Here is a 27,895-nt window from a genome sequence, read left to right on the forward strand (position 1 = left end):
CAATATTGATGCTAACATGACAGCTTATAACCAAAATATCAATATTTGTATAGCAGTATTGATGCTAACATGACTTGCTGAATGAATTGATATACATGGACCTTGACTTAAACAAGTTGAAAAACTTATTGGGGTGTTACCATTTAGTGGTCAATTGTACGGAATATGTACTGTACTGTGCAATCTACTAATAAAAGTCTCAATCAATCAATCAATGCTAACTTGCATTTAACTATATGCATAGCTACAACTATGTTGACATTGACACCATTGTCTGCAAATCTATAAGGATGCTAAAGTTACTGAGCAACATAAATTTCACTATCTGAATAGCAATAATGATGCTAACATGACTTGTTTACTCGGATATCACTATCTGTATAGCTATAATGATGCTAAAATGACTACCTATAACCAGAGGTGGGTAGTAACTCGCTACATTTACTCCCTTACATCTACTTGCGTAACTTTTGGGATAAATTGTACTTCTAAGAGTAGTTTTAATGCAACATACTTTTATAGAGAAGAAATGCTACTTTTACTCCGCTCCATTTATCTACATTCAGCTCGCTACTCGTTACTGATTTTTATGGATCTGTTAATGCACGCTTTGTTTTTTTTGTTTTGTCAGACAGACATTCAAAGTAGGATCTATCACATGCCTGCGTTTCACCAATCAAATGCAGTCACTGCTGACGGTAGACTCTGTTTCACCAATCAAACAGAGCCAGGTGGTCACATGATTAACTGCACTTTTAAATTATTTTTTTTAATAAACCTTTATATATACATTTCAACATTTATAAACAGTTGAAAATAATAATCAAAGTAAGTAAAAAACAGTATAAAAACTGTACAAAACAGCACCAGGGGGTTTTGTAAATTCAAAGTTACTAAAATAGAATGCAAAAAAAAAAAATATATATATATATATATATAAAATCAACAAAGTGCAAAGCCATAGGCTCACTCCATCTCAGTAAATAACTTAACTTTGGAACACAGCGTCATCGTTTTCACAGCTTTTTGATTGTTAGAGGTAGAGTGTTTTAATGTAGAGTTCTAAATCTTTTTCAAAGGCACAAAAACAGGTCGGATATTCAGAAACTTACATTTATGAATATACAACTTAGCCAATAGTATAATGAGGTTGCAAAGGTAAATTTCATTTTCAATTTTTTTTTCAATACAGTGTAAAACCTAATATATATTATTCAATATATATTATTGTTTTAGTTGCTTAAGAGATATTCTTGGCTCTGAATTTGTTCATTGCTATTTTTATGTTTTTGTGCATTACTTGTTGCCGTCATCATTAAAGGAACTCATCAGTTACTCAGTACTTGAGTAGTTTTTTCACAACATACTTTTTACTTTTACTCAAGTAAATATTTGGGTGAATAGTCCTTACTTTTACTTGAGTAATAAATCTCTAAAGTAACAGTACTCTTACTTGAGTACAATTTCTGGCTACTCTACCCACCTCTGCCCATAGCATAAATATCACTATCAGTGCAACAATAATGATGCTAACTATGACTTGTTACTTTGTATATCACTATCGTAATCACTATATTGATGCTAACATGACTAGCTAACATAGATACCACTATTTGTAAAGCTACGACGATGCTAACATGCTAGCTAACACACTGTCGATGTCACTGCCCCATAGCTCATGTAGCTACCATGTCTTGTTGACATACCACGGACATAGGTACCCCTATGGCTAATGTGGCTAATGCGATCTGCTGACATTCCATTAGCCATCGATACCCTGTGGCAAACGAAGCAAGTGTCACTTGCTGAAATACCGCTCGCATAACTGGCTGTCTTCATTTTTAGTCCTACACTATAATATTTAGTTTAGTGTCAGAAGCTTCAACAGCACTCATAGACAGATGACACATTGCGCCAACTGCTAGCGCGGCACAAAGTGCAGGTGGTACTGTTCAATTAGTTTGAATGTTTCTTAAAAAGCGTAATAGTTAGTGGTGTGAAGGGCGGGCAGAACCAGCTGTTCTCTTCCAACTTTCCGACAGTCCCTCCCTCCTCTGTTAAGTCATTAACTAGTCTGAAGCTCATGAAACCTCGAGGAAGTGTCCTGGATTATGACGAGTCAGCAGTATATCCTGCTTTTACCGCGTAAGTGGACAGAAATGTGTCTGCTCATGCTGAAAGAGTACCGCTCGTCTGTTTTGAAACACGCCACAATAAACCTCAAATATACTTCTTTTACGTCCTCGTTCACATTTTCATACATTTTGACCGTGAAACTTTCAGAACTTCCAGCCGTTAAAAAGCCAGAAGGCAGTCTTGTCGGAAAATGACACGGTGGCGCTTCAGCGACCTAATTATGCCCGTCTCGTTTATGACTCCTTGGCTCTTGTCCATTACCCGACAGCGTTGAGTGACGACTCTGGTTTTTTTCTTGCTTGTCGCTTTCCTCAGAAAAAAAAAAAACAGGTGGGACTAAGTCAGGGGTCTGCAACTGGCGGCTCTTTCATGCCTCCGCCGTGGCTCCCTTTGGCTTTGAAACCCAATGTCAACAAATAATGGTTACTTGATCTATTTTATTTCATTTGATTTACTGAGTTCATTTGAATTTAACAGTTGTTTTTTTGGAGAGTTCTGGGATCTTGTCACAGGAAAACAAAACATATTTGAATACATTGTCGATGGAAATGTAGGTCACAGCCCTTATGCCACATCTCTTGCTTGGAAAACGATTCCAAGTGGGAGGACAGAGAGACGCTAACATCACCTTTGCCTGGTGCTAATAGCAGCTGTGGACAGCTTGTGTCTCGCTGTAAATGCAGTACCGTGTTTCTGAAGATCACGTCTCACAGCTGGCTGTCCAGGGAAACCTCCCAGAAGAAGCTGGACAACTGGGAATTTGCTTTAATGACAAACAAAAAAAAGACACCCACAAGGTTAAGTATTGTGAAGAGGAGTGTACAAACTACACAGAACAACTGCTAAAATGGATCGCTTATTTTTCTCATTTGAATTTTTAATTTTTGGTATGGCAGCGAGCAGCACGTAAGGACTGTTTTGAATTAAAAGTGTCGGCACATTCTGGTTCAAAAACAGCCTTGATTTTAAAATTCCTAGCCCCAAATATCACAACTTAAGTTGTATAACATTACATTTCCTACTACTTTTTTATCTCAAACAATAACTTTCCTTTTATAATCTTTGAAGTTTAGGGTGTAACAATTAATTAGTAATGGTAATATTCCGACTCTGTTAAAACCAATCCCACGACCCTAAATCGCGATTCCTCTTTTTGAGCCACAAGTCGCGACACTTCGGATGCTAACGCTGATCCTCTAAGCTATTAAAACCTTGCATCTTTTACGATAAATGTTTACTAGGAATAAACTACTTCCTATAAAGAATATTGGGTAACACTTTAGTATGGGGAACATATTCGCCATTAATTAATTGTTTATTAACATGCAAATTTGTAACATATTGGCTCTTAGTCATTATGAAGTACTTTTTGAGGCCTTATTCTGCGTGGCCTTATTATTATACTTGGACATAACTTTCTTTTATTGTCATTCAAATTTGAACTTTGCAGTGCAGATAATAACAAAATGTTGTTGCATTAGCTCATGGTAGTGCAGGATAATAAATGAATAAGGTGCAGATATAGAACTATATTGCACTTTTTCATATGCATCCACGTTTATGGAGGAGGCGTGGCGCAGTGGGGGAGTGGCCGTGCGCAACCCGAGGGGGCCTGGTTCAAATCCCACCTAGTACCAACCTCGTCACGTCCGTTGTGTCCTGAGCAAGACACTTCACCCTTGCTCCTGATGGGTGCTAGTTGGTGCCTTGCATGGCAGCTCCTTCCATCAGTGTGTGAATGTTTGTGTGAATGGGTAAATGTGGAAGTAGTGTCAAAGCGCTTTGAGTACCTTGAAGGTAGAAAAGCGCTATACAAGTACAACACATTTACCCATTTATTTCAATACCGGTAAATTGAAATCGCATAAAGGGAAGACGATTAAGAGCTATTCAGTAGGATTTGAGGTCCAAGATTACATCACACTCAAATTTTTACTGCATACCTTTGGTAAGTGCCGGAGTGAGAAGAGGTTTTAAAATAATTAGCACATGCTTACTTTTACCGCATGCCTTTGGTAAGCGCAGGAGTGAGAAGAGGTTTTAAATTAATTAGCGCCCGGGCGGAAATTCGAGGAAATACGGTATATTGCAAAGTAGTACGAAGGCTAATTGTTTTTATTTAAAATTTTTGCACACATTCCAAGGTGAGGCCTCGTAAACATTTATTATAAATTATACTTATAATTGTTTTGGAGATGCGTAAAAAAAAGCCCACCTTTTCTCGGGTTCTCACAAGTATTGTTGCTGTTGTTCTCATTGGTCTCCTTTGGAGTTCCGTCTAAGCTTGGGTCGGTGACGTGGTCTTTTGCCTGCTCCTCAGGTGTCCCAAGACCTTTCTCGGCGTCTACGTCGTCTTTGGGTTTGTTCTCCGAGTCGTCTGCAGGTTGAGTCGTAGATGCAGAGTCGGCCTGCTGCTGCTGACTGTCCACTGCTTCAGCTGTGAGGGGCCATAAAAACTAATTGCTTTCTTAGCGGTTCTCAACCACATTCACAGCAAAGACAAATGAGCCATTCAATCCTGGTGATACACACACCATCCATCCATCCATTTTATACCGTTTATTCCCTTTTGGTGTTGCGGGGGGCTCTGGTGCCTATCTCAGCTACAATCGGGCGGAAGGCGGGCTACACCCTGGACAAGTCTCCACCTCATCACAGGGCCAACACAGATAGACAGACAACATTCACACTCACATTCACACACTAGGGACCATTTTAGTGTTGCCAATCACAACCTATCCCCAGGTGCATGTCTTTGGAAGCCGGAGTACCCTTAATACAATTTTTTAAATTAAAATATTTTTTATATTTTATGATTATTTCTTTGTTATTAAATCCAATTTGTTCTCCAAACTTGATGTTTGCAAAGAGGTTTTGGCAACACATAATGCTTTTGCAAGTAATTTGGAAGCTGCACATGAACTTTCTTGTGGTTAGACATTTATTAAAACACTTTGTGGGGTTGGAGAATATTTACCATTATTGTTATTACCAGGAATAAAAAAAAAAATACAAACATATAAGTACAGTACCAAGTCAAATTCCCTGTCTTACATACTTGGCCAATAAATAGGATTCTAGTATTTTATTACAGTAACTAAGCTATAGTTATGAATGTCCTTATGTCCCTTTTGAACAGAGTTTGTTTTAAAAAACATTGGAAAAAAAAAAAAGAGAGAATGGCGCCAATAGACTGCAATATGTGGCTATTTTCAAACACGTTCAACAATATCATCCGATATTGGAGGACAATCTGTGGATATTGCTTCAAATTGATGTTTGTTTTATATATATATATATATATATATATATATATATATATATATATATATATATATATATATATAGATATGTATGTATGTGTGTGAGGTCAGAAAAAACTCAGTCTATATCATCCCGACAAGCCTGTTTCGTAGGTTTCCCATATATATATATATATATATATATATATATATATGTATATTGTATATTTATATATATATAGAGGTGTGTGTGTGTGTGCATGCATGTGTGTACACACACACACACACACACACACACACACACACACACATATATACATATAAATATACATCTATATACTGTATATGTATATATATACATCTATATATGTGTGTATATATATATACAAATGTGTGTGTGCATGTGTGTACACACACACACACACATATAAATATACATCTATATACGTGTGTGTATATATATATGTATATATGTATGTGTGTGTGTGTGTGTACACACACACAAACACACACACATGTATACATATGAATGTACATCTATACATGGCTATTTTCTACAGCGAGTTGAGCATGTTTCCTATGAAGAGAGGAAGGTTTTCAGCATGTTTTTGCCACTGAGGCGTCTAATTAGTGAGCCTCAGCCAGGCTGCAGCTGTTGGACGCTGTGGGAAAGTTAGTCGTAGCCGTCATTACGTGACCTCCAGGGTTAGCTGCGGTGTGGGCCGCCATCTTTACTTCCACCAAGACCGTATTGTCAAGTTGTGTTGGGATTATCAGAATTATGATACAATGAATGAACTGATTCAGATCAGATTACTTGGTAATCACATAATTTAATGACTTACATTTTTTTAAATGAAACTTACTTTAATTTTGACTTTTCTTCAAAATGTGTGCTTATATTATAATATTGTTTGGACTTTAGTCTGGTAAAATTTTACAACGTTATCCATCCATTCATTCTATAAATCATTTATTTTAAAACTATGACTACTATGAACCTTTTCTAGAATTTGACTACATTTTCCTCTCATATTGCAGAGACTTAGTTCGAGAAAAATATATAACTTCACCATGTTTGATTTAAAATTTTATTTCAAAAACACGTTATACTCCTAGTATTTGATGAAATACTAATTCTCAATATTAATCATATTTGATTAAAAAAATACTTAAATTGTATATTTAATGAAAAAATATGACTGTTCTTATAATATAATATTCATTAAAAACAATCTCTTATTTAGTGATATTTTTGATACTATGACTTCTTTCTTGAAACTAATTTATTCTAATAATACCATCCATCCACCTTCTTCTGCTTAGCCAAGGTTGGGTCGCGGGGGCAGCAGCCTAAGCATAAAAGCCCTGACCTCCCTCTCTACTACTTCATCCAGCTCTCAAGGCGTCCCCGGGTCCAGCCGGGAGACATAGTCTCCCCAATGTGTTCTGAGTCAAAAGGACCCGATAGGACCCCCTCCTTTTGCTTGACGGCATGGCGGACACCATTGGGTTCTGGGATTACCAGCACCAACCACCTGGCCTCCACAGCTCTGATTGAAAAGAGGTCCACTTAATGTCCAGCGCCTCTCTCGTGAAATGTTCAAAGTTCTTCCAAAGGTGATAATTGACAGTCTCTGACCAGAGACTCTGCCAGACGTTCCCAGCTAGACCCTCACAATGCGTTTGGGCCTGCCAGGTTTCTGGCATCCTCCCCCACCATTGGAGCCATCTAACTACCAGGTGGTGTTCAGTAGTAAGCTCTGCCCCCTCTTGACCTCTGTGTCCAAAACATGAGACCGCAAATCTGATGACAGAACCACAAATGGACATATGGACACCCTTATGTTTGAATGTGGTGTTTGTTATGGACAATCTGTGATGAGCACCAAAGTCCGAGAACAAAACACTCTGGTCCACAACAGGTTGCCCGTTTTTTCCCAATCACGCCTCTCCAGGTCTCACTGTCTTTGCCAATAGATAGATCGATAGATAGTACTTTATTGATTCCTTCCGAAGAGTTCCTTCAGGAAAATTTAAATTCCAGCAGCAGGGTATAGAATTGAGATCAAATTTAAAAAGTAAATAATGGGGGTATAAATAGAAACAAAATGGAAAAATATTACAATAAGAATAACAATAAAAAGCAACAATGAGAATACAAATATAATAGTAAAATAAGACTATTAGAAGAGAAACTAGGCAGTATTGACCATGTTATGAAAAAGTATTGCACTGTTATTGTAAGATATATATATCACAATTTCCCCATCCAAAAACATGCTGGTTGGCGTAGAGAAAACATGTTGGCTTGACCGCTCTGCTTCACAACAAACAAAGAAACACCGGCTGTGTCTCGGTGCTAAAGACAGCTGCAATCCACTGCTTTCCACCTAAAGCATTCTTCTTTATAGTCTCCATTATTAATTGAACACATTTCAAAAGATTCAGCAACACAGATGTCCAAAATACTGTTTAATAATGCGATTAAAGCAGACAACTTTTAGCCGTGTTTGGTGCAGCGCTAATATTTCCTTACAGTCCGTGACGTCACGCGTACAGGTCATCATTCCGCCACGTTTTCTACAAGAAACTCGCGGGAAATTTAAAATTGCAATTTAGTAAACTAAAGCGGCCGTATTGGCATGTGTTGCAATTAAAAGCGTTACTAAAACGGCCCTCTTTCATCTCCGTAATATCGCTAAAATTCGCTCCATTTTGTCCACTAAAGACGCCGAGATCATTATCCATGCGTTTGTTACGTCTCGTCTCGATTACTGTAACGTATTATTTTCGGGTCTCCCCATGTCTAGCATTAAAAGATTACAGCTGGTACAAAATGCGGCTGCTAGACTTTTGACAAGAACAAGAAAGTTTGATCATATTACGCCTGTACTGTATATACCTTTATATACATATATACATACATATATACCTATACTGTATATACCTTTATATACATATATACATACATATATACCTATACTGGCTCACCTGCACTGGCTTCCTGTGCACTTAAGATGTGACTTTAAGGTTTTACTACTTACGTATAAAATACTACACGGTCTAGCTCCATCCTATCTTGCCGATTGTATTGTACCATATGTCCCGGCAAGAAATCTGCGTTCAAAGGACTCCGGCTTATTAGTGATTCCTAGAGCCCAAAAAAAGTCTGCGGGCTATAGAGCGTTTTCCTGTCTGGCTCCAGTACTCTGGAATGCCCTCCCGGTAACAGTTCGAGATGTTACCTCAGTAGAAGCATTTAAGTCTCACCTTAAAACTCATCTGTATACTCTAGCCTTTAAATAGACCTCCTTTTTAGACCAGTTGATCTGCCGATTCTTTTCATTCTCCTATGTCCCCCCCTCCCTTGTGGAGGGGGTCCGGTCCGATGACCATGGATGAAGTACTGGCTGTCCAGAGTCGAGACCCAGGATGGACCGCTCGTCGGGACCCAGGATGGACCGCTCGCCTGTATCAGTTGGGGACATCTCTACGCTGCTGATCCGCTTGAGATGGTTTCCTGTGGACGGGACTCTCGCTGCTGTCTTGGATCCGCTTGAACTGAACTCTCGCGGCTGTGTTGGAGCCACTATGGATTGAACTTTCACAGTATCATGTTAGACCCGCTTGACATCCATTGCTTTCGGTCCCCTAGAGGGGGGGGTTGCCCACATCTGAGGTCCTCTCCAAGGTTTCTCATAGTCAGCATTGTCACTGGCGTCCCACTGGATGTGAATTCTCTCTGCCCACTGGGTGTGAGTTTTCTTTGCCCTTTTGTGGGTTCTTCCGAGGATGTTGTAGTCGTAATGATTTGTGCAGTCCTTTGAGACATTTGTGATTTGGGGCTATATAAATAAACATTGATTGATTGATTGAATGTTAATATTTCATCATTGATATATAAACTATCAGACTGCGTGGTGGCTAGTAGCGGCTTTCAGTAGGCCTTTAAAGTTGAATGATTTATTTCCAATGAGAGGAAGAAGAGCCTCTCCTCCCCTTTACAAGCGGCCATGGACAGTCCATTGTGACAAACCTTGCCCTCAGGCCGCCAAGGCAAGCTTCAACACCACCTGTGAATGTTACCTCTCTGGGAAGAAGAGCTTTTTTTCCTGGCAGTCAAACAGGAACTCTTTAATCACTTCTCAGGCAGATGGAGTTGTCAAACAAGAATAAGAGTCAGGTCAAGGAAATATGCGGCCATACATGTTCTCCTGTGCCGCTCCTAAAAAACGTGAACCCCCATAAAAATTAACTTTTGGAAACACTTCTGAAGACACACTTTTGGTAAATGTCTTGTAGTAAAATTCAGCATAGATTAAAAAAAGAAAGTGTTTCACATATTGTGACCATGTGGTCTTTCCAAGATGTTATTGGAGAACATTCTCACACTGGAATTCAGGGTTTTTGCTTCCCTTGTGTGGTCAACAAGAGTACTGCATAATCCAACTGCAGTTAAACAGTGCATGTGTTACTAGTTTACCTGCCTTTTTATACAATTTATGTCACACGATATCTCAGAAAATCACAAGCAAAGTATTACCTTTTGCTTTTGAGTTGGCTTTTTGTGGCACACACGTGTCCCCCAAAAGATCAGTTCAGCAAAGTAACTCTTGGCATGTATTTAGCTTTTTCTTGTTTTTTTTTTAAGTCGAAGTTCCCCTCATCTTGACGATTTAGAACTGCCATCATTAGAACTTTACACAATTTAGAACTGCCATCATTAGTACTTTACATGATTTAGAACTGCCATCATTAGTACTTTACACAATTTAGGACTGCCATCATTAGTACTTTACACAATTTAGGACTGCCATCATTAGTACTTTACACAATTTAGAACTGCCATCATTAGTACTTTACACAATTTAGGACTGCCATCATTAGTACTTTACACAATTTAGAACTGCCATCATAAGTACTTTACACAATTTAGAACTGCCATCATTAGTACTTTACACGATTTAGAACTGCCATCATTAGTACTTTACACAATTTAGAACTGCCATCATAAGTACTTTACACAATTTAGAACTGCCATTATTAGTACTTTACACAATTTAGAACTGCCATCATTAGTACTTTACACAATTTAGAACTGCCATCATTAGTACTTTACACAATTTAGAACTGCCATCATTAGTACTTTACACAATTTAGGACTGCCATCATTAGTACTTTACACAATTTAGAACTGCCATCATTAGTACTTTACACAATTTAGGACTGCCATCATTAGTACTTTACACAATTTAGGACTGCCATCATTAGTACTTTACACAATTTAGGACTGCCATCATTAGTACTTTACACAATTTAGGACTGCCATCATTAGTACTTTACACAATTTAGAACTGCCATCATTAGTACTTTACACAATTTAGGACTGCCATCATTAGTACTTTACACAATTTAGAACTGCCATCATTAGTACTTTACACAATTTAGGACTGCCATCATTAGTACTTTACACAATTTAGAACTGCCATCATTAGTACTTTACACAATTTAGGACTGCCATCATTAGTACTTTACACAATTTAGAACTGCCATCATTAGTACTTTACACAATTTAGGACTGCCATCATTAGTACTTTACACAATTTAGGACTGCCATCATTAGTACTTTACACAATTTAGGACTGCCATCATTAGTACTTTACACAATTTAGGACTGCCATCATTAGTACTTTACACAATTTAGAACTGCCATCATTAGTACTTTACACAATTTAGGACTGCCATCATTAGTACTTTACACAATTTAGGACTGCCATCATTAGTACTTTACACAATTTAGAACTGCCATCATTAGTACTTTACACAATTTAGGACTGCCATCATTAGTACTTTACACAATTTAGAACTGCCATCATTAGTACTTTACACAATTTAGGACTGCCATCATAAGTACTTTACACAATTTAGAACTGCCATCATTAGTACTTTACACAATTTAGAACTGCCATCATTAGTACTTTACACAATTTAGAACTGCCATCATTAGTACTTTACACAATTTAGAACTGGCATCATTAGTACTTTACACGATTTAGAACTGGCATCATTAGTACTTTACACGATTTAGAACTGCCATCATTAGTACTTTACACAATTTAGAACTGCCATCATTAGTACTTTACACGATTTAGAACTGGCATCATTAGTACTTTACACGATTTAGAACTGCCATCATTAGTACTTTACACAATTGAACTGAAATGATGCCAATTCCCGGTATTTGGGAATCGATACCAACCCAAATTTTTGGTACCTTTTGTGTGTTCAAATGTGCTAACGAATGTTAATACAAAAAAAATCATATAAATATTTTGTTTGATTGATTAACTGTGCTGTCCAGTTATCTTGTTTTTTGACAGCTCTGTGTCTCATTTGCAAGCACCGCACTGTACTGTACTGTAGTAGCCTGTACAAATGGCAGTAGTTTAAAGGATACTTTGTCCGTTGTACTGTTGCCATAGCCTGGAAGTAGTCTTTGCCATTAAGTTGAATGTGCCAGTCTTTTCTTTTGTTGAGCCCTACAAAGTGTTATGCATTTACTTCAAGTACTTTATTATTCTGTATAATCACTCGCCATACAGCAATAGATGATATTTGTCTATCACCTGAAAGCTTCTGTGTTAGTTACCTCTCTTTGTTTATAATGTATCTTTTCTGCTGGATCTACTCTTTATTTTATGCTGCCCTTTTTTTTGCTGCAGCTGTTACATATACTGTACTATTATACATGGTAATTGGGATTTGTTATACCTGTATATTATAAATATTATATATCAGTATATATTATATGCTGTATATATAATATGTAAATATTACATATATGTTATATATGCTACTACAGTACATTTTTAATCTACTTTATACCTTTTTGTTTTTGCCCTCTTTTTGTGCCCTTGTGTGCATTATCCTTTCCATCCTTTTCTTTTCCATTCTTTGTAATTGAGCTACTGTTTGGAATAATTTCCCTTTTGGAACATTAAAGTTTGTCTAAGTATTCATGACACACCGGTTGTTTGATTGGAACGTGCATCTTAGTTGTTGTTTTCATAACATGAGGAAGTGTTGAAATCGCCATGTAAAATCGCTAATGCTAAGCGATAGCATGTCTATGGCAAATCCAATGTAAATTATAATCAAGCCAGCACATTTTTTGAAAAGCCCCACAGTGCCCATCCATCCATCCATCCATTTCCTACCGCTTGTTTCTCTCGGGGTTGCAGGGAGTGCTGGAGCTTATCCCGGCTGCATTTGGGCGCCACCTCATCCCATGGCCAAAATTGTAGCATTATCCGACTGATTTTTTTCCCGGCGTACATGTGCAACAAACGTATCAAACTATAACTATTATTTTGCGTGAAATAATATTGATTTCAGTGTTCATCCTTCAGTGGTCTTAGTTTATAGACCAAAAAATGTTCTTGTTCTGGGGTTTCCCTTTTTATTTGGCGTGTTTACAGTATTTCAAAATTATGGAACTGCAAACACAATGATGTCATACTAAATGTTACCATATTTCACAAGAGCTCAGCAGGTGTTGCAAGTCTCTAATTAAGTGCAGTAAATCATTTCTCTAATTCTGCTTTTTCTTTGGAAATAATTTAACACAACCATGCTTTTAAAAGAAAGTGCCAATGAAAAATTGGATATGAGAGCCAACATGGACGAATAGAACAGAGAAGCCATTGTAATGTCTGCTCGCGGAAGAACAAAAATCCCAATCTACGATTTGACTCCCTCGAGTGGCCTTGACGCTGCAACAGGAGCAGGCTGTTCTGAAAACATCCCGAGGACTCTCAAAGATGGACGCTTTTGACCTCCCCCTCGCCCCAGCGACACCTGAAAGTCGACCTTTGCTTGCATTGCATGCAGAACGGTCCCAGGCCTATGGACACAACACCACTTCACCCAAAGACAATGGCCATATACACAAACACACACCGCACCCTCACCCAACACCTTCACCACTGCTTGATACCCCTTTGGGGTGATGGACGGCTGAGTAGCGCTTTTTTTAGCAGCAGGCCGACCTCCAGCCCCCTCGCCCCCCCCTGTTGCAAGTTGTTGTGATTATTTGTAACATGTTTATGTGTGCTATAGCAAATGAGTTTTTTTCTCTTGAACTTAGTCTGGACCCCCTCCCGAGGTCATACTAATTTCAGTTCTTAAATGTCTTGTACACATGCTTGCCAACCCTCCCGATTTTCCCGGGAGACACCCGAATTTCAGTGCCCCTTCCGAAAATCTCCCAGGGCAACCATTCTCCCGAATTTCTCCCGATTTACACCCAGACAACATGATTGGGGGCGTGCCTTAAAGGCACTGACTTTAGCGTCCTCTCTCACCTGAAACTGTCACCCCTTAACAGGCGCCCGCTTTTCCTCTATATAAACTTTTTGCTGGCCCAGTCACATAAAAAGGCAGCGTTGGACGGGTTTAACAATGGTCTTTACTCGAAGATGTCAAGAAATGCTGACACGTTGTATGATCTTTTAACTGATTTGATGATAACGTTAATTTCATACACACACAAGTGAATGCAAGCATACTTGCTCAACAACCATACAGGTCACACTGAGGGTGGCCGTATAAACAACTTTAACAATGTTAAAACCCACACCAAACAAGAGTTGCAAACACATTTCGGGAGAACATCCGCACCCTAACACAACATAAACACAACAGAACAAATACCCAGAACCCTTTGCAGCACTAACTCTCCCGGGACGCTACAATAACAATAACATCTAGGGCTTTTGGAGCTCAGTGCACAACTGCACGCACAACAAGAAGGAGACGAAGCAATAGAACAATGAAGAGACATTGTGACGACGAGTAAGAAGAAGAAGTATGCTTGCATGTTCCAAAATGATTGGAAAAAAATATTTAATTTCAACCAGGACAGCTCGAAGGGGAAGGGGTATGCTGCCTGCACCTCAACCACGCTCCCGTAACCGCGCCCCCACCCCCTATTTCAGAGGTCTCCAGGTTGGCAAGTATGCCCGAGGGTCCAGCCTTTGACTGATATTTTTTACACTTCCCCCCTTTCCCAATATCACCTTTTTAAGGAGCGCCAGAAGTGGCGGTCCGGTTCTTGTTTTCCTGTAACGTATGTTCTTGTTCTTGTTCTTGTTTTCCTGTAGCCTATGTCTGCTCTTAGTGGGACTCTGCCAAAAAGGTCATTTCAGTTCTTATATGTCTTGTACTGTGATGAGGTGGCTGAGATAGGCTCCAGCAGCCCCCGTCACCCCAAAAGGGTCAAGCGGTAAAAATGGATGGATGGATGTTAAAGGGGAACATTATCACAATTTCAAAAGGGTTAAAAAACAATAAAAACAGTTCCCAGTGGCTTGTTGTATTTTTTGAAGTTTTTTTCAAAATTTTACCGGTCTCGTAATATCCCTAAATAAAGCTTTAAAGTGCCTTATTTTCGCTCTCTGCGAAGACACTGTCCATTTCCCTGTGACGTCATACAGTGCTGCCAATGTCAACAAACAACGGCGAATACCCCAGCAAGATATAGCGGCATTAGCTTGGATTCAGACTCGGATTTCAGCGGCTTAAGCGATTCAACAGATTACGCATGTATTGAAACGGATGGTTGGGGTATGAAAGTATTGAAGAAGAAACTGAAGCTATTGAGCGAATAGCTATTGACGCTATTCATAGCCATAGCATGGCCGAATAGCTGCGTTAGCATCGCCGGTAAAAGGTGCGGACCAAACGATCAGGACTTTCACATCTTGTGACACTGGAGCAACTTAAATCTGTCGATTGGTAAGTGTTTTTTTCGCATTAAAAGTGGGTGGAAGGAAACGTAATATAGTTGCAAATGCATCTACAGGTTATCCATACATCTCTGTTCCATGTCTGCTTTAGCGCCGCCGGTAGATAGCATGTTAGCATCGATTATCTGGCAGTCAACATCAACAAAACTCACCTTTGTGATTTTGTTGACTATCGTTGCAAATGCATCTGCAGGTTATCCATACATCTCTGTGCCATGTCTGCCTTAGCATCGCCGGTAAAATGTGGAGACACTCCGGTACATTCAATGGGGGTCTGGCGGCAGACACTTTGGCATCTTCGAGCCAGTGGTGCAACTTGAATCCCTCCCTGTTAGTGTTGTTACACCCTCCGACAACACACCGACGAGGCATGATGTCTCCAAGGTTCCAAAAAATAGTCAAAAGAACGGAAAATAACAGAGCTGAGACCCGGTGTTTGTAATGCGTTGAAAACGAAAAGGGCGGGGGTGTTACCTCGGCGACGTCACATTCTGACGTCATCGCTTCCAGCGCGATAAACAGAAAGGCGTTTAATTCGCCAAAATACACCCATTTAGAGTTCGGAAATCGGTTAAAAAAATAGATGGTCTTTTTTCTGCACCATCAAGGTATATATTGACGCTTACATAGGTCTGCTGATAATGTTCTCCTTTAAAGAACGGACAATAATAAAGAATCCTGATTGTCACACACACACACACACACACACACACCAGGTGTGGTGAGATTATCCTCTGCATTTGACCAATCAGCTTCACCCCCTGGGAGGCGAGGGGAGCAGTGAGCAGCAGCGGTGGCCACGCCCGGGAATATTTTTGGGGTGATTTAACCCCCCATTCCAAGCCTTGATGCTGAGTGCCAAGCAGGGAGGTAACGGGTCCCATTTTTACAGTCTTTGGTATGACTCACAACTGGAAAACCCTTTAACCACTGAGCTCAACAGAAGTGTTAAGACAAGTTTTTCGAAACTGTACTTCCTTTTCTTGTCAAATGTGAAGTCATTGAAGAAAGAGGAAGTTCACACGTTGCGTCAAGCAAAGTTCCTTTCTTACTTTTGGGCCCGTCCGGCTCCTCTTGTTCTTCCCCTCCGTCTTTGGCACTTTTCCTGTCGCTTTGGAAGGTTTGCAAACCTGTAAAGTAGTGAAGATAGAGTAGTTGTCTATGCGACATCATTGTAGCGCCATGGGGATATTGCTAACCCACCGTTATGTGACGCACTAGCAACTGCTACTTCAGGCTCCACGGTACTGAGGGGGACGTTAGCTTCATCGGGCCTGGAGTGGAAGTCCACAGAATAACGCTGAAAAAATCCAAGTTACAAATACTCATTAAAGCCTAAACTTGAAAGCAAATCATCAAGACTGTAGTAAATATAACAGCTGTCAGGTTTGTGCTACTAAAATGGACAGGCTGGCGTAGCATAGTTTAGCAGCTTGACTACTATAAACATTAGTGTCCTTGCCGGTTAACGCTTCAACTTTCTTTATTCAGATGCTTGCATGAAAAAGAAACACAACCAACACCCGCAGACAAAGAAATACAAAAAGCAGAAGTTGTTTTCGGGGCGTATTTTGAGAGAAAAACAAATGCTTGCAAACAGACCAGCAAATAACTGTTTTGGATCAAGCCACTTGTTTTTTTTTTATTGATAGTACCGGTACTAATTGATAACAATAAAATCACATGTTTTTTTTTATTTTATTTTAATTAATAAAACAGTATTAATATATTTAATATAATTAACATAAAAGAAAAATTTGATATTTGCAAACAAGCTAGCAAAGAACTGTTTGGAACAGGACACCTTGTGTTTTAATGATAGTACTAATTATTAATAATAAATTCACATGTTTTATTTCTTTAAGTTTAATTGATAAAACAATATTAAGATATTCAATAAAAATTAACAAAAAAGAAAAGCATGATATTTGCAAACAAGCTAGCAAAGAACTGTTTGGAACCAGACCACTTGTGTTTTAATGATAGTACTAATTGATAATAATAAAATCACATGTTTGTTTTTTAAGTGTAATTAATAAAACTATTAATATATTACATAAAAAATAACAAAAAAGAAACATTTTATATTTGCAAACAAGCTAACAAAGAACTGTTTGGAACCAGACCACTTGTGTTTTAAGTATAGTACTAATTATTAATAATATTAACAAGTTTTATTGAAATAAAATTTGGATTAATAAAACAATATTAAGATATTTAATAAAATTAACCAGAAAAAAAAAAACATATTTGCAAACAAGCTAGCAAATAACTTTTTGGAAGCAGACCACTTGTGTTTTAATGATAGTACTAATAAATAATCATAAAACCACATGTTTTATTTTAAAAAAAAAAGTTTAATTAAGAAAACATTATTAATATATTTAATAAAAATTAACAAAAAAGAAAAACATGACATTTACAAACAAGCTTGCAAAGAACTGTTTGGAACCAGACCACTTGTGTTTTAATGATAGTACTAATTAATAATAATACATTTACATGTTTTATTTTTTAAGTTGAATTAGAGCAGCTCGAAGACCTCTATGAAAAGTAAAAACAAAGGACCCAGATTTCCCTCGCCCGGACACGGGTCACCAGGGCCCCCCTCTGGAGCCAGGCCCGGAGGTGGGGCACGATGGGTCCCCGCTCTAATGGGCTCACCACCCATAGCAGGGGCCATAGAGGTCGGGTGTAATGTGAGCTGGGCGGCAGCCGAAGGCAGGGCACTTGGCGGTCCGACCCTCAGCTACATAAGCTCGCTCTTGGGACGTGGAACGTCACCTCACTGGGGGGGAAAGAGCCTGAGCTAGTGCGCGAAGTAAGAAATTCCGGCTGGATGTAGTCGGACTCACTTCGACGCACAGCAAGGGCTCTGGAACCACTTCTCTTGAAAGGGACTGGACTCTCTTCCACTCTAGCGTTGCCGGCAGTGAGAGGCGACGGGCTGGGGTGGCAATTCTTGTTTTCCCCCCGGCTCAAATCCTCCACGTTGGAGTTTAACCCGGTGGACAAAAGGGTAGCCTCCCTCCGCCTTTGGGTGGGGGGACGGGTCCTGACTGTTGTTTGTGCTTACGCACCAAACAACAGTTCAGAGTACCCACCCTTTTTGGGTACACTCGAGGGAATACTAGAGAGTGCTCCTTCGGGTGATTCCCTTGTTCTCCTGTGGGACTTCAATGCTCATGTTGGTAACGACAGTGAAACCTGGAGAGGCGTGATTGGGAAGAATGGCCGCCCGGATCTAAACCCGAGTGGTGTTTTGGTATTGGACTTTTGTGCTCGTCACAGTTTGTCCATAACAAACACCATGTTCAAACATAAGGGTGTCCATATGTGCACTTGGCACCAGGACACCCTAGGCCGCGGTTCCATGATCGACTTTGTAGTTGTGTCATCGGTTTTGCGGCCTCATGTTTTGGACACTCGGGTGAAGAGAGGGGCGGAGCTTTCTACCGATCACCACCTGGTGGTGAGTTGGCTGCGATGGTGGGGGAGGATGCTGGACAGACCTGGCAGGCCCAAGCGCATTGTGAGGGTTTGCTGGGAACATCTGGCAGAGTCTCCTGTCAGAGAAAGTTTCAATTCCCACCTCCGGAAGAACTTTGAATATGTCACGAGGGAGGTGCTGGACATTGACTCCGAGTGGACCATGTTCCGCACCTCTATTTTCGAGGCGGCTGATCGGAGCTGTGGCCGCAAGGTTGTTGGTGCCTGTCGTGGCGGTAATCCTAGGACCCGCTGGTGGACACCAGCGGTGAGGGATGCCGTCAAGCTGAAGAAGGAGTCCTATTGGGTTCTTTTGGCTCATAGGACTCCAGAGGCAGTGGACGGGTACCGACAGGCCAAGCGGTGTGCAGCTTCAGCGGTCGCAGAAGCAAAAACTCGGACATGGAAGGAGTTCAGGGAAGCCATGGAAAATGACTTCCGGATGGCTTCAAAGGGATTCTGGACCATCCGCCGCCTCAGGAAGGGGAAGCAGTGCACTATCAACACCGTGTATGGGGCGGATGGTGTATTACTGACCTCAACTGCGGATGTTGTGGATAGGTGGGAGGAATACTTCGAAAACCTCCTCAATCCCACCAACACTTCTTCCTATGAGGAAGCAGTGCCTGGGGAATCTGTGGTGGACTCTCCTATTTCTGGGGCTGAGGTTGCTGAGGTAGTTAAAAAGCTCCTCAGTGGCAAGGCCCCAGGGGTGGATGAGGTCCGCCCGGAGTTCCTTAAGGCTCTAAATGCTGTGGGGCTGTCTTGGTTGACAAGACTCTGCAGCATCGCGTGGACATCGGGGGCAGTACCTCTGGATTGGCAGACCGGGGTGGTGGTCCCTCTCTTTGAGAAGGGGGACCGGAGAGTGTGTTCCAACTATGGTGGGATCACACTCCTCAGCCTTCCCGGTAAGGTGTATTCAGGTGTACTGGAGAGGAGGCTACGCCGGATAGTCGAACCTTGGATTCAGGAGGAACAGTGTGGTTTTCGTCCTGGTCGTGGAATTGTGGACCAGCTCTATACTCTGGGCAGGGTTCTTGAGGGTGCATGGGAGTTTGCCCAACCAGTCTACATGTGCTTTGTGGACTTGGAGAAGGCATTGGACCGTGTCCCTCGGGAAGTCATGTGGGGAGTGCTCAGAGCGCATGGGGTATCGGACTGTCTTATTGTGGTAGTCCGCTCCCTGTACGATCAGTGTCAGAGCTTGGTCCGCATTGCCGGCAGTAAGTCGGACATGTTTCCAGTGAGGGTTGGACTCCGCTAAGGCTGTCCTTTGTCACCCATTCTGTTCATAACTTTTATGGACAGAACTTCTAGGCGCAGTCAAGGCGTTGAAGGGTTCTGGTTTGGTGGCCGCGGGATTAGGTCTCTGCTTTTTGCAGATGATGTGGTCCTGATGGCTTCATCTGGCCGGGATCTTCAGCTCTCACTGGATCGGTTCACAGCAGAGTGTGAAGCGGCCGGAATGAGAATCAGCATCTCCAAGTCCGAGTCCATGGTTCTCGCCCGGAAAAGGGTGGAGTGCCATTTCCGGGTTGGGGAGGAGACCCTGCCCCAAGTGGAGGAGTTCAAGTACCTAGGAGTCTTGTTCACGAGTGAGGGAAGAGTGGATGGTGAGATCGACAGGCGGATCGCTGCGGCGTCTTCAGTAATGCGGACGCTGTATCGATCCGTTGTGGTGAAGAAGGAGCTGAGCCGGAAGGCAAAGCTCTCAATTTACCGGTCGATCTACGTTCCCATCCTCACCTGTGGTCATGACCGAAAGGATAAGATCACGGGTACAAGCGGCCGAAATGAGTTTCCTCCGCCGTGTGGTGGGTCTCTCCCTTAGAGATAGGGTGAGAAGCTCTGTCATCTGGGAGGAACTCAAAGTAAAGCCGCTGCTCCTCCACATTGAGAGGAGCCAGATGAGGTGGTTCGGGCATCTGGTCAGGATGCCACCCGAACGCCTCCCTAGGGATGTGTTTAGGGCACGTACAACCGGTAGGAGACCACGGGGAAGACCCAGGACACGTTTGGAAGACTATCCATCCATCTTCTTCTGCTTATCCGAGGTTGGGTTGCGGGGGCAGCAGCCTAAGCAGAGAAGCCCAGACTTCCCTCTCCCCAGCCACTTGGTCTAGCTCCTCCCGGGGGATCCCGAGGCGTTCCCAGGCCAGCCGGGAGACATAGTCTTCCCAACACGTCCTGGGTTTTCCCCGTGGTAGTTGTAAGTTGAATTAATAAAACAATATTAATATATTTAATAAACATTAACAAAAAAGAAAAGCATGATATTTGCAATCGAGCTAGCAGAGAACTGTTTGGAACCAGACCACTTGTGTTTTAATGATAGTATTAATTAATAATAATACATTCACATGTTTTATTTTTTAAAGTTTAATTAATAAAACAATAATAATATATTCAATAAAAATGAACAACAAAGTAAAGCATGATATTTGCAAACAAGCTATGTTTTGATTATAGTACTAATTAATAATAATAAATTCACGTTTTTTTTTAAGTTTAATTAATAAAGCAATATAAATATATTTAATATAAACATTTCAGCAAAGAACGGTTTGGAACCAGACCACTACTGTTTTAAAAACATTACTAATTGAAAATAATAAAATAAATGTTTTTAATTTAATTAAAGTATTTAGTTTAATTAATTAAACACTCTTAATATATTTAATATAAACATTTTAGCAAAGAACTGGTTCTAACCAGACCACTTGTATTTTATTGACATTACTAATTGAGAATAATAAAATTAGGGACAAGCAGTAGAAAATGGATGGATGGAAAATCAAAATGTTCACATTAATTCAAGTATTTAGCTTAGTTAATAAAACAATATTAATAATATATTTAACATAAACATTTTAGCAAAGAACTGGTTTGAACCAGACCACTTGTGTTTTATTAATGATACCAATTGAGAATAATATAATCAAATGTTTCCCAATAATTAAATTATTTATTTTGATTAATACAACAATATTAATATAATCAAAAAAGAAAACACAATTATGTTTCATTTTTAAACAGAAGAGCATACAAGTTAAATGTCTAGCATTAAAAGATTACAGTTGGTACAAAATGCGGCTTCTAGACTTTTGACAAGAACAAGAAAGTTTGATCACATTACGCCTGTACTGTATATACCTTTATATACATATATACATACATATATACCTATACTGTATATACCTTTATATACATATATACATACATATATACCTATACTGTATATACCTTTATATACATATATACATACATATATACCTATACTGTGTATACCTTTATATACATATATACATACATATATACCTATACTGTATATACCTTTATATACATATATACATACATATATACCTATACTGTATATACCTTTATATACATATATACATACATATATACCTATACTGGCTCACCTGCACTGTCTTCCTGTGCACTTAAGATGTGACTTTAAGGTTTTACTACTTACGTATAAAATACTACACGGTCTAGCTCCATCCTATCTTGCCGATTGTATTGTACCATATGTCCCGGCAAGAAGTCTGCGTTCAAAGGACTCCGGCTTGTTAGTGATTCCCAAAGCCCAAAAAAAGTCTGCGGGCTATAGAGCGTTTTCCGTTCGGGCTCCAGTACTCTGGAATGCCCTCCCGGTAACAGTTCGAGATGCTACCTCAGTAGAAGCATTTAAGTATCACCTTAAAACTCATTTGTATACTCTAGCCTTTAAATAGACTCCCTTTTTAGACCAGTTGATCTGCCGTTTCTTTTCTTTTCCTTCTATGTCCCACTCTCCCTTGTGGAGGGGGTCCGGTCCGATCCAGTGGCCATGTACTGCTTGCCTGTGTATCGGCTGGGGACATCTCTGCGCTGCTGATCCGCCTCCGCTTGGGATGGTTTCCTGCTGGCTCCGCTGTGAACGGGACTCTCGCTGCTGTGTTGGATCCGCTTTGGACTGGACTCTCGCGACTGTGTTGGATCCATTGTGGATTGAACTTTCACAGTATCATGTTAGACCCGCTAGACATCCATTGCTTTCGTCCTCTCCAAGGTTCTCATAGTCATCATTGTCACCGATGTCCCACTGGGTGTGAGTTTTCCTTGCCCTTATGTGGGCCTACCGAGGATGTCGTGGTGGTTTGTGCAGCCCTTTGAGACACTAGTGATTTAGGGCTATATAAGTAAACATTGATTGATTGATTGATTGAAACTATAAGGCTAATGATTACTTTTTATATTGAAGCGCATTTGTGTCAGAATAAATCTAAAAACTTTTAAAATATAGAGTCACATTTCTGAAACATCGTACACATTTTCTGCTTTGCTTGTTTTTTGCTTTCCGGACAATAAATGCTATGCTAAAGCGTAGCAGTAAGTGGTAGCCTTTTTACCATTCTTGTTAGAAATGAACTCAGCGAATAAAAGGGAATAAGCGGTAGAAAATGGATGGATGGATGGATAAAATAGTTGTCACTATGTTTGTGTATTTTGAATTGTCCACTAACCCTTTGTCGTCTCCTCGCAATGCAGCAAGCCAGGGAGAAGCCCATGGCGATGATGATGATCAAAACCAGAACGATGATGCCTTGGACATTTCAAGGTATGTTCAAATGTCGGGAGAAATGTGCAATGGGAAGAAGCTGAGGGTCACTCACCAGTGCTGTCATAGCTTTTCCTCGTAAAAGGCTTTGCTGTGGTCACTGGGGGCCAAGAATCCAATTCAATTCACTTTATTTATAGAACACATTTAAACAACAGAAATGTTTCCAAAGTGCTGCACAACAATATTAAAACATTATCCTCAGCTCCACCAATGACTGAGTAAAAAACAAACTATAAAAATAAATAAATATAAAACCAATATAAAACTACATATGATTAAAAACGATTTTAAAGGGTGAAACCAATTAAAATAATACATAGAAATCAAAATTTTAAAAACATCGAGGAGCACACAACTCAGTGTTAAAAGCCAAAGAATAAAAGTGAAACATGCTATACTTCAAAAAATGTCAGAAGGGAGTGCTATTGCCTTTGTTTGCTTTTTTGTTAGCTTGCAGAAAATATTTCTCCCTTTAGTAATATTTGTTTGCTTTGTCCGTAAGTCTGTCACTTTGAATATGCAGGAAGCAGTCCAACAAACCAGCTTGGTTTATGTCAAGTTCAAAGTTAAAGTTGAAGTACCAATGATTGTCACACACACACTAGGTGTGGCCAAATTATTCTCTGCATTTGACCCATCACCCTTGATCACCCCCTGGGACGTGAGGGGAGCAGTGGGCAGCAGCGGTGGCCGCGCCCAGGAATCGTTTTTGGTGATTTAAGCCCCAGTTCCAAGCCTTGATGCTGAGTGCCAACCAGGGAGGTAATGGGTCCCATTTATATAGTCGTTGGTATGACTCGGCCGGGGTTTGAACTCTCGACCTACGGACACTCTGACCACTAGGCCATTGAGTCTCTGACCACTAGGCCATTGAGTCTCTGACCACTAGGCCATTGAGTCTCTGACCACTAGGCCATTGAGTCTCTGACCACTAGGCCATTGAGTCTCTGACCACTAGGCCATGGAGTCTCTGAACACTAGGCCATTGAGTCTCTGACCACTAGGCCATGGAGTCTCTGACCACTAGGCCATTGAGTTTCTGACCACTAGGCCATTGAGTCTCTGACCACTAGGCCATTGAGTCTCTGACCACTAGGCCATGGAGTCTCTGACCACTAGGCCATTGAGTCTCTGACCACTAGGCCATGGAGTCTCTGAACACTAGGCCATGGAGTCTCTGAACACTAGGCCATTGAGTCTGACCACTAGGCCATTGAGTCTCTGACCACTAGGCCATTGAGTCTGACCACTAGGCCATTGAGTCTCTGACCACTAGGCCATTGAGTCTCTGACCACTAGGCCATTGAGTCTCTGACCACTAGGCCATTGAGTCTCTGACCACTAGGCCATGGAGTCTCTGACCACTAGGCCATTGAGTCTCTGACCACTAGGCCATTGAGTCTCTGACCACTAGGCCATGGAGTCTCTGACCACTAGGCCATTGAGTTTCTGACCACTAGGCCATTGAGTCTCTGACCACTAGGCCATTGAGTCTCTGACCACTAGGCCATGGAGTCTCTGACCACTAGGCCATTGAGTCTCTGACCACTAGGCCATGGAGTCTCTGAACACTAGGCCATGGAGTCTCTGAACACTAGGCCATTGAGTCTGACCACTAGGCCATTGAGTCTCTGACCACTAGGCCATTGAGTCTGACCACTAGGCCATTGAGTCTCTGACCACTAGGCCATTGAGTCTCTGACCACTAGGCCATTGAGTCTCTGACCACTAGGCCATTGAGTCTCTGACCACTAGGCCATGGAGTCTCTGACCACTAGGCCATTGAGTCTCTGACCACTAGGCCATGGAGTCTCTGACCACTAGGCCATTGAGTCTCTGACCACTAGGCCATTGAGTCTCTGACCACTAGGCCATTGAGTCTCTGACCACTAGGCCATGGAGTTGACGAGTTGATGCATCGGTCGCTTTTTCACTGAAAATTGACAAATGTAAGGATTGTATTTTTTACATTTCAAATACTGCATGAGTGGACACACAAACTACCGTACTGGACAAAAGTTTCATTCAATTTCTTTATTTTCATGACTATTTACATTGTCGATCAGGGGTGCCCAACGTACGGCCCGCGGGCCGGATCAGGCCCCCGGACAGCTTTTATCCGCGTGATGAGTTTGCCAAGTATTAAAATGTGCCGCATTTTTTTTTAATGAAAGAGACTGCTGTTCTAAACGTGTCCACTGGATGTCACAACAGCAATTCTGTTAGGATTAGCAAGAGGTACTAAGTAAAGCTTGTTGCAACTCCTCGCACTCGATGCAAATGAAACTTAAACCCTGCCGTTTTATGTCTCCCATACTCCCCCATAATCTGTCCGTCAAAAACCAGAAAAAATAACCCGTTTGAAAAGTTTTTACCTCCATTTCTGGACAAACAATGGATGTATTTGATACCGAGAAGAGTTTACATGTTGTGTTTTTGTTCAATGACAAAAAGACTGTGACTTACATACACTGAGACCAAGTTTAAGCTCGTTGTGTTTTTGTTCAATGACAGTAAGATGGTTACTTACATACACTGAGATCAAGTCTAAGCTCATTGTGTTTTTGTTCAATGACAGTAAGATGGTTACTTACATACACTGAGACCAAGTCTAAGCTCATTGTGTTTTTGTTTAATATAGTGTAACTCCACATGTGTTCATTCATAGTTTTGATGTGACAATCTACAATGTAAATAGTCACGTAAATAAAGAAAACGCATTGAATAAGAAGGCGTGTCCAAAATTTTTAGCTGTACTGTATATGGACAAAGGAAAGATGAGGAACAAGTCTTAGGTCTAGTGTCTACAGTCACTTACAAGTCTTAGGTCTAGTGTCTACAGTCACTTACAAGTCTTAGGTCTAGTGTCTACAGTCACTTACAAGTCTTGGGTCTAGTGTCTACAGTCACTTACAAGTCTTGGGTCTAGTGTCTACAGTCACTTACAAGTCTTAGGTCTACTCTCTACAGTCACTTACAAGTCTTAGGTCTAGTGTCTACAGTCACTTACAAGTCTTAGGTCTAGTGTCTACAGTCACTTACAAGTCTTAGGTCTAGTGTCTACAGTCACTTACAAGTCTTAGGTCTACTCTCTACAGTCACTTACAAGTCTTAGGTCTAGTGTCTACAGTCACTTACAAGTCTTAGGTCTAGTGTCTACAGTCACTTACAAGTCTTAGGTCTAGTGTCTACAGTCACTTACAAGTCTTAGGTCTACTCTCTACAGTCACTTACAAGTCTTAGGTCTAGTGTCTACAGTCACTTACAAGTCTTAGGTCTACTCTCTACAGTCACTTACAAGTCTTAGGTCTAGTGTCTACAGTGACTTACAAGTCTTAGGTCTAGTGTCTACAGTCACTTACAAGTCTTAGGTCTACTCTCTACAGTCACTTACAAGTCTTAGGTCTAGTGTCTACAGTCACAAGTCTTAGGTCTAGTGTCTACAGTGACTTACAAGTCTTAGGTCTAGTGTCTACAGTCACTTACAAGTCTTAGGTCTAGTGTCTACAGTGACTTACAAGTCTTAGGTCTAGTGTCTACAGTGACTTACAAGTCTTAGGTCTAGTGTCTACAGTCACTTACGTTTGTCTTTCTGGTTGTCTTTCATTTTTGTGGTGAGTGAGTGGCTGACTGTCGTCCTGGTGGGATCAGGACCATCACCTGGATCAAGTGAGAGATATGAAATGTTTCAAATGATACCCTTCTTAAAAAGTACAGCAGATTTGTGTTCAACACAGGTTCTGCTTGTCCAAATGATGTGTTGACGTCAAATTTTCAGAAAAACAATAACCGCAAAAGTAATTCCATGATAAGTAAAACTTAGGCTTGGACTTACACTTAGACTTCCTTTTTATTGTCATTCAAATGTGAACTTTACAGTCCAGATAAGAATGACATTTTGTTGCATTAGCTCAGTGGTAGCACAGGATAAAAGAGCAATAAGATGCAGGTAAAAAGAAATAGATTACTGTACAGATACATGTATTTCACTTTTGCATATGCATCCAGGTTGATGGATGCATGTTATATTGTCTTTTTATTCCAGCAAATTAATCCATTTTTGGGGGGAATTGAGGGAATTATTAAAATGCCTTCGAGAGTCTTACAGCCTGAGGGAAGAAGCTGTTAGAGAAGCTGTAAAGACACAAAGAACCATGACATTACATAGTCTGCAAAAGGGAGATTTGGCCTTTCTTTTCACACTTCTATGACACTTCTGAGTGGAAAAGTGTAGTTTCTGTAGTTTTTTGAAGGCCATATTTTAAACTTGGAAAACTTTAACGGACTTCAGACTGCTGTGTGTTTTTATGCTAAAGTTATTAGCACAAAGTGTAGTTTTGTAAACTAATATTACATTTCTTAAATGATTTTATCTGTTCAATATGCAAACCTTATTGCTTTGTTTTGATGTAATTGATAAAATAGTAAATATTGTCAATTACCATGTGAGACATCAGCGTTACTCGATATTAAATCATTTGTTGTTACAACCTAACAAATAGACTAACAACAATCAATCCGAAATTACGATTAGTACATTAGCTGACCTGTCTCCGCTCGGGATGGTCTCCTGCTGGCCCCACTATGGACTGGACTCTCACTATTATGTT

The 27,895-nt window shown here is 40.5% G+C and overlaps 1 protein-coding gene and 1 long non-coding RNA gene across 3 annotated transcripts in view; both read right to left on the bottom strand.

The window, feature by feature from the left end:
- The window catches only part of LOC133539116 (uncharacterized), a 1,110,877-nt gene that overhangs the window by 12,985 nt on the left and 1,069,997 nt on the right, over nt 1–27,895 (bottom strand). The window lies entirely within an intron of this gene.
- Nucleotides 1–27,895, bottom strand: part of si:dkey-27h10.2 (uncharacterized) — a 46,153-nt gene that overhangs the window by 12,461 nt on the left and 5,797 nt on the right. Inside the window, exons 3-9 of one of the 2 annotated variants that reach the window (XM_061881203.1) lie at nt 26,868–26,945; nt 23,338–23,382; nt 23,188–23,267; nt 16,391–16,487; nt 16,240–16,317; nt 4,352–4,573; nt 2,823–2,899 (exon numbers count right to left, since the gene is read on the bottom strand). In XM_061881203.1, the coding sequence (XP_061737187.1) occupies nt 2,844–2,899; nt 4,352–4,573; nt 16,240–16,317; nt 16,391–16,487; nt 23,188–23,267; nt 23,338–23,382; nt 26,868–26,945 (656 nt within the window). In that variant the 3' untranslated portion in view covers nt 2,823–2,843. Of the gene's footprint in view, nt 1–2,553; nt 2,900–4,351; nt 4,574–16,239; nt 16,318–16,390; nt 16,488–23,187; nt 23,268–23,337; nt 23,383–26,867; nt 26,946–27,895 lie in introns of those variants that run through there. The other variant, XM_061881202.1, reaches the window with a different exon arrangement.

This window comes from Nerophis ophidion, linkage group LG20 (assembly GCF_033978795.1).
Source record: "Nerophis ophidion isolate RoL-2023_Sa linkage group LG20, RoL_Noph_v1.0, whole genome shotgun sequence".
Classification (NCBI taxonomy): domain Eukaryota; kingdom Metazoa; phylum Chordata; class Actinopteri; order Syngnathiformes; family Syngnathidae; genus Nerophis; species Nerophis ophidion.